At 39.9% G+C, this 7,657-nt stretch overlaps 1 protein-coding gene across 1 annotated transcript; it reads left to right on the top strand.

Annotated features, from left to right (window-relative positions):
• Positions 1 to 1,291: 1,291 nt before the first annotated feature.
• Positions 1,292 to 7,609, top strand: becn1 (beclin 1, autophagy related). Its single transcript, XM_038736056.1, has 12 exons — positions 1,292 to 1,435; positions 1,628 to 1,765; positions 1,883 to 1,947; positions 3,186 to 3,244; positions 3,406 to 3,496; positions 3,694 to 3,830; positions 3,980 to 4,174; positions 4,273 to 4,419; positions 4,568 to 4,717; positions 5,164 to 5,224; positions 5,324 to 5,466; positions 6,526 to 7,609. The coding sequence occupies exons 2-12, from the start codon at positions 1,639 to 1,641 to the stop codon at positions 6,692 to 6,694; spliced, it is 1,344 nt and encodes a 447-aa protein (XP_038591984.1). The 5' UTR covers positions 1,292 to 1,435; positions 1,628 to 1,638; the 3' UTR covers positions 6,695 to 7,609.
• Positions 7,610 to 7,657: the final 48 nt, after the last annotated feature.

Genomic DNA, 7,657 nt, shown 5'->3' with positions numbered 1-7,657 from the left:
CTATTGAGTTAATTTTCCACAACCACACCCCCAAACCATATCAGCTAATACAAAACAATCCTTCTGACGAACATGCTAAGTCTCGTGAGGGTTCGACTATCATTCTTGTTTGAAACATTACCAGTTTGAGTGTAGCTGCAAAGTTTTGTGGCTCTTTGAGCATCCGAAGTGCCTCAAACATCTGTTTAAATAATTGAAAATGATGGAAGTGCAAAATGGCTGACTTCCTGTTGAGGAATATCTCATAACAGAAACAGAAATGTGTTCTTTGTAATAAAGGCAGTAATCCCACCAAATCTAGTCAATCAATAGTGTTTGTTTAGTGGCGCTATTGAGCCCCCTGGCCACGCCCGACAGTCACTGCAGAACATTGGATTTCCCACCAGAACTAAGCTGTGTGAAAATTTTGTGAGGATTCGAGTATCCTAAGACCATGAAAAATTAGTATCCCGTGGAGAAGAGCAAAAACAATAGGTTCCTTGCACTTTCGTGCTCGGGCCCTAATAAAAATCAGAGCAAAAACAATAGGTTCCTTACACTTTGTGCTAGGACACTGTTTCTGCCATGTTTCTGCCGTTGCACTTTCGTGCTCGGGCCCTAATTAATTGTAGGCCTGTATTAAAATAACATAAGGCCACAACAAAACATGAAACAAATTGAAATACAGTACACAGTCTGATTATATAGTGATTATAGTGATCAACCAGTAAAGCTCAGATTAAATGTTAATTGGAATTTTCAAAGGGTTAATTTTAAAGTGCAATAACTGCAAGATCAATCAATCACATATCACCTTCTTTTAGATCTTCAAGAACCTAAAAACTGGACTTTGGGAGACTTAAAAACATTAAGTGGCAGAAAGAGCTTAAATTAGTTTTTCATCTTTGGTGGGTCCATTGCATAAGTTCCTGAATATGCATGAGATGTACAAAGCTAATGCTGCTCTGATGGATTAAGGGCCAGTACACTAATATGCAACAATTTAGATCAACAGGTGTTACAACAAATTCTATGACTTATCAGATTCTGTGATCTGATTGAGCTAGATTTTTTAACTATACTGCCACTTCGAATGTTTTTATTAGCATATACTGCATTTTTAAAGCTGTTACCAAAATTTGTGTGATAGGTCACAGAATGAGGCGTAACACTAGTTTAAATGTGCCTGAAAAATCCCACAAGTGTCATATATTATTCGTTCCTGTCTTTCTGTGTTGTAAAACTAATGTTTTTCCTCCAAGCTGGTCTTTTGGAGGGGTTTTCCCACGTGACTGTCAAGCTTTTAATTTGTCGTCACATCCGCCGTAAACAACAATAAGGAAGTCCCGAGGTGCAAAATGGAGCAGTCACGCGAAATAGATTAGAAGTATTTCTTATTTTCAACGTGTGCAAAGCGGGCCTATTATACAGTAATTTTCGTTCCTCACAAGCGACAGTGAGTCCATCTTACGCCGTTCACGAACGTAACGCACAAGATAGCTGCAAGGCTAATGCTAGCAGTTTAGCCAAACAGCTATCTAGTTAGCAAGCTAACGTTATAGACTGTGTTGCGTTAACTTTTAGACTTTAAAACAAATGTTTTAGCTGTTTACGTCGTGGTTTTATTTCTTTACGTGTCTTCTTGTAGCTAAGTTAGCAATGGAGGGCTCCAAGTCGTCGAGCACAACCATGCAGGTCAGTTTCGTGTGTCAGCGGTGCTGTCAGCCACTCAAACTGGACACGTCCTTCAATGTGCTCGATCGGGTCACAATCCAGGAACTTATTGGTATGTATAACCACACGATCCAACCATGGGTGCTGTGAAATGTACGCAACGTTTAGAAGATGTTAGTGTAATGGCGTTTAAAGTGCTCAGTCTTGTATGTCCCTCTGTCCTCCTCAGCTCCGTTGGTCACTGTGACCCCCAGTAAACAGGCTGACAGCACTGAGGGGGGGGCAGCACCAGAGGTAATTAGGTACAGCAGAAAACATACATCATACATATATGCGACTGTTAGTTGTCTACAACTGTGATGCTCTCACGACCTTCTGTAGGATGTCAGGAGGATACACACAGCACAATTACACTGAATGCGACAACAAGTATGTATGTATATATATCACATCCACCTTCAACATAGGGAATAATAATTTACTCCCGCACTCTGCTCATTGCACTGTTGTCTCGATCTGTCTACAATGTTGTTGTTTTGGTTAATGGTGAGTATATGTGTGTTCTGTAGTCTGTGTCTGATTATTGATTGTATGAGTAAGAACATCGTGAGCAGTATATAGTTTAGATTAAAATTCCTCATACAAGTACACATACCTGGCAAATAAAGCTGATCCTGGTTCTTAAGTTACTGGCATTCATGTAGGCTGTTGTGTTGTGCAGCTACTTTCACCAGCAACCCATCATTCTTGTTGAGTATAACCACTATATCTACTCATATGAAAGTTATTTGATAAAACTGTGCGGGGTGCAGGTTTTGCCAGGAGAGTCATTAAAAAATTTAGTTCCTAAAAAAAATATTTTTAATTTGTGAAACAGGTGGGGAAAAAAGTTTTGAATGGATTACTTATCTAAGTTAGGATTCATGTTTTTCCTCCAGGTGAAGCACTGATTAAAACACACTTCTGGTCAAGAGAATGACGTGACAGATGTGTAGCGTGACATAATACAAAACAAAACAAATTTTTAACACACAATAAAAGTGTTTAGAGTGCATGGAGACATTAAAACTCACCTGGAAGACAACATGAATGCTAATAGTCCTTTTCAGAACATGGGGTAGTGCTGCTCTTCAGCTTCTTGTGGCCAAAATGAGTATTACAACAACACTTGAAAAAAATGATCCTGACAAAATAAAAAGTTTTTTCACCTGAGGGACACTATGACAACTACATTAATAACTACAATCCATACCTATTTAACTACAGAAATCCTGGGAGGAATTTAAGTTCCTGCAGTGCTCAGTGTTTTCCTTGTAAACATCATGTTTCTGTATGTACCTTACCTATATACAGTAAACTGATGTGATGGGACAACACCAAACTTCTTTTTGATTCTGTTTTGAAAAACCCGATATAATCTGACAAAACTTTCAGAAGACATAAGACTAAAACAATTCATTATTCCGTTTCAGCATGTGAAAATATTTTGTTACAAAGCATGTTGGAGTCTCAGAATGACATCTTCTTTCCAGGAGACCTTTGTAGAAAACAAGCAAGATGGAGTGTCGAGAAAATACATCCCTCCTGCACGGTGAGCGCTCACATCTTTTTATTCAGAAAACGGAACTGAATACTGACTACAATTTATATCTGTCAATTGTCTCTTTGTTGACATGTTCCTTTGTCCAGTGAGGTATGCATGGACAGACATATCGTACAAAGTTGACTGAACTGCTGAAACTTCCCCTACAGGATGATGTCCACAGAGAGTGCCAATAGCTTCACACTGATTGGAGAAGCATCGGATGGTGGCACTATGGAAAATCTTAGTCGTAGACTGAAGGTAAGGTAAAATTGAAATTCTATTGTGTCACTTTACTCTGATGGTGTTTTTTGACAAGAATAGCAGACACGTAGGCTGTTGACAGAACAGTTCATTTGGCTGAACTTCAGGTTGTGATCTATGTTGGGATGGGACTTAAAGTGGGACTTAGTGACATGACCAGGTGACAATTTTGTCGTTGATCCTGTCCCACCTAGGTGACCAGCGACCTGTTTGACATCATGTCAGGCCAGACAGACGTGGACCATCCGTTGTGCGAGGAATGTACTGACACCCTGCTGGACCACCTGGACACGCAACTCAACATCACAGAGAACGAATGCCAGAATTACAAGTGAGCTTTTCAATCAAAGAGATTTTCAAGAGACAGAACCTGTGGTTTTTGTTACTCGCTACAAACCTGGTTAGGTTAAAGGACTGAATCCAAATGTCTGCTATGAGCAGTTTGTGTATTTAATAACATATGCTGTAATGTGTTTTCAGACAGTGTCTGGAGCTGCTCTCACACCTGCAGGTAGAGGGAGAGGAGACCCTGCTGGCAGAGCTGCAGCACCTGAAGGAGGAGGAGGAGGCTCTGGTCCAGGAGCTTGAGACAGTAGAGGAGCAGAGGGCTGCTGTGGCCCAGGACCTGGACCAGAGCAGGATCCACTCTCAACAGCTGGACACAGAGGAGCTACAGTGAGTGACGCGAGGGCGATGTAAACAGGTGGCGGGGCTATATAGTAAATGATGCGGCAGCTAACGGCTCATGTCTTTCTGTTGCTTTGTGCTAATAGGTACCAAAAGGAGTACAGCGAGTTTAAACGGCAACAGCTGGAGCTGGATGATGAGCTAAAGAGTGTTGACAACCAGATGCGTTACTGCCAGATTCAGCTAGATCGCCTGAAAAAGACCAATGTCTTCAATGCCACATTTCACATCTGGTAAACATACACACACAAATAATGTGTGCTATTAATAAATAATTTAAAATGTCGACCAGTCAACTCTGACTTAGCAGATATTTCACACAGGCCCCCAGGTAAAAAAGAAACAATCCTCACTGGCTGAGAATCATTTGTTTGTGTTTAGGCACAGTGGGCAGTTTGGTACCATCAACAACTTCCGACTGGGTCGACTACCCAGCGTCCCGGTGGAGTGGAATGAGATTAACGCAGCCTGGGGGCAGACGGTGCTGCTGCTGCACGCTCTGGCCAACAAAATGGGGCTGCGCTTCCAGAGGTACACACACTTGGATTCAGCACTGAATTAGCTGACTATAAAGTTTAAAATGTGTTTTCAGTTGAATCTACATCCGCATATATTCATTTAGTCGTGTGTCCATAAAAATATTTAGTATAATAACCTTTGGTTTGTATTTTGCTCACTTACACATTTACGCCCTTGAACTAATAAGGGCTACTTTAATTCATCTTCTTTGGTAGTTTACAGGTGTTGTTTTTGTTACCTGGTTCTCCATCTCGTGGTTATTTAGATTTGATTATTCAGTGCTATTGTATCTTAGCATATGCTTTCTGTTGCTTTGTTGTTTGTTTGATTTTACCTCAGCTGTTTAGTATGAATGGATCTCTTAAGCTTTATTACAAATATTGTGTAGTTTTTTAGTATTGTTATTCCGGAAGTCAAGATCAAATTAAGCTCAAACTAAACTCCTCTTTTCTCTTCAGATATCGTCTTGTCCCATATGGAAACCACTCATACTTAGAGTCACTGACAGACAAGTCCAAGGTAATACATGCAGTCTTCTCCAGCCCTGGTCCCACATCACTATTTTAATACACCCCCAGGCTCCAGCCCAGTCTTTCTTTCTGTCTTGTGTTTGTCCAGGAACTTCCTCTATACTGCTCAGGTGGCCTGAGGTTCTTCTGGGACAATAAATTTGACCATGCCATGGTGGCCTTCCTGGATTGTGTTCAGCAGTTCAAAGAGGAGGTGGAAAAAGGAGACACTGGCTTCTGCCTTCCATACAGGTCAGATCCCTGCAGACCAGCAGTGTGTGAACATTCTTCTTTATGCTCATTATCCCAGGTGTCATCGCAGCAATTTAAGATGAAGCTGTAAATATTCATGAAGTCTGAATGCAAATGACCTCAACTTATTCTAGAGGGGGTGGGGGATTGTCTTCTTTGATTATGCTAGTGTAGGCAAATAAGGGACATTTGGGAAAGCTTTGGCCAGAACCCTTTGAATTATTAAAGCGTGCCCCCCAGTATAACATTTACTAATACACTTACTTATGTAACTAGGCTTATAAAGCTCACAGTACCTCCAGCACTCACCTCTGCCAGCCTAAACTAACTCTCTACTGAGTCCCAACAAAGTTATAATTATAATATTACATTTTCATGTTCATTTAACTATTCGTATACCACTGTAAGACCTTAAGTAAAACCCTGTAATACAGTATGTACACATACTGCAGGACATAGTAATATGGCTATTAGTTAGAGGGAAATCTGATTTAAACAGCTGCCATCAAACCTTGGAAACAGTTATATATCTTCATATTCTAGTGCATATTTTCTGGTCTGTCCAAAGCTTTGATCTAGATGAACATGTTAAGTATTACTGCTTGGATTGCCATTATGTCATATGATAAAGATATGCATCCCAAAAGGATGATTCCTACTGATGATTCCTGGACTCTGAACCTTCCTATTTCTCTGCCTTAAAGCACAAACGTCAGCTAAGCACAAGAGGTATTTCATAATCGTTATTGGCAAACTGCAAAAATATTTTGTCAGTACATTCATGCCCACAGGGGAAATAACCCTTTTTAGTTTAAATGACTTAACACCCTCTATTTTCACCCTCAGAACAAACTTTACTTACTTCTAAGGTTCCTAATAGCAAAACCTTCAGTATGCTGGGTGTAATGAGCATTTCAGCCTCTAATCACAAGATCAAGAGTTGTTTAGTATGTACACTAATGTGCCTATCCAGATAATGCCAGATTATAATATTGACACCAGTACTTCCACCGAGGCCTTATTTGATGACTGTAATTCATGTTTTACTCCACATCTCAGGATGGATGTGGAAAAAGGCAAGATCGAGGACACAGGTGGCAGCGGTGGCTCCTACTCTATCAAAACCCAGTTCAACTCTGAGGAGCAGTGGACCAAGGCGCTCAAGTTTATGCTCACCAACCTGAAGTGGGGACTGGCCTGGGTCACCTCGCAGTTCTACAACCGATAAACCTGCTGAACAATGCCTTATGATACGGAGTTTTGCATAGTCATTTGCCCCTCTGATAAATGGATTTCGTTTGAATCTTACATGGCCAAAGGAAAAGAAATTGTTGTCTGCACCATTTTGGAAGTATTTTCAGTACAAAAAAAAAGCATGGAAAAATGTCTAGATCTTCAGTCCCCATTGTCTGTTTTTACATGTTACAAAGACGGGATCATTTGTATCTATTTTGCTGCAAAGGGGGAAATCATTAATGGTGGACCCACTGTGGAAGCACTGAAGACAGGTACAGGTTGTCGTCTAACCCTTAAAGCAGGCAGAATAAAATAATTACATGCTTATTTTATCACCTGCTTCACTAATTGTCTGGCTTTTTCTGAAAAGCTTTCAGACGAGAATGTAATTTTAAAAATATCTTCAACCAAATTCAGTTGTAACCACTTTATGAAGTTCAAGGTATCCTTGCGCTCTCATCACACTGCACACCTTTGAAATCACTGTATAACATTGTTTTTCAATATTCCAATTACAGAGGCAGTAAGAATATGATGTGATAATTATGGTCAAGGTAGGATTTTTAATACATTAACACGGTTTAGTATTCAGAAGAGTGTCAGTATTTCATTAACCTTGAATGCAGTTATCACATTTGCCAGTTACATACACACTTTACAGGTAAACTGTTGTATTTAGAGGTACACTGATACAGAGCGTTTGTGTTTATACTCTGCACTATCATGTGATTTTGTCCATTTTAGATATGGATACTTTTAATGGTGGAGTTTGACTTAAACATTTATTGCTGTGAAAATGTCTAGTGTGGAGAGTCTTTCTTATAGATTCAATGTATTTGACACAAGTATTAATGCTTCATGGTATACTAATGACAATGGCATAAATTAATACTCTTGGTCAAAAAAACAGTGCACCTCAAAGTATCTTTGTATTATTTGACCACTGATTTCCCCA

The sequence above is a fragment of the Micropterus salmoides genome, unplaced genomic scaffold (genome assembly GCF_014851395.1).
Source record: "Micropterus salmoides isolate LMB-PRFRI ecotype aquatic unplaced genomic scaffold, ASM1485139v1 Ms_hic_scaffold_21, whole genome shotgun sequence".
Taxonomy (NCBI): Eukaryota; Metazoa; Chordata; class Actinopteri; order Centrarchiformes; family Centrarchidae; genus Micropterus; species Micropterus salmoides.
Note: the sequence above shows the minus strand (reverse complement) of the source record. Positions and strands in the feature narration are given on the sequence as shown.

What these genes read in the sequence shown, in the direction of transcription:
- becn1 (XM_038736056.1), top strand. Translation starts at nt 1,639, where the DNA reads ATGGAGGGCTCCAAGTCGTCGAGCACAACCATGCAGGTCAGTTTCGTG. An exon ending in CACTGACAGACAAGTCCAAG is followed by an intron (nt 5,225 to 5,323) that starts GTAATACATGCA and finishes GTGTTTGTCCAG; the next exon opens with GAACTTCCTCTATACTGCTC. An exon ending in GGCTTCTGCCTTCCATACAG is followed by an intron (nt 5,467 to 6,525) that starts GTCAGATCCCTG and finishes TCCACATCTCAG; the next exon opens with GATGGATGTGGAAAAAGGCA.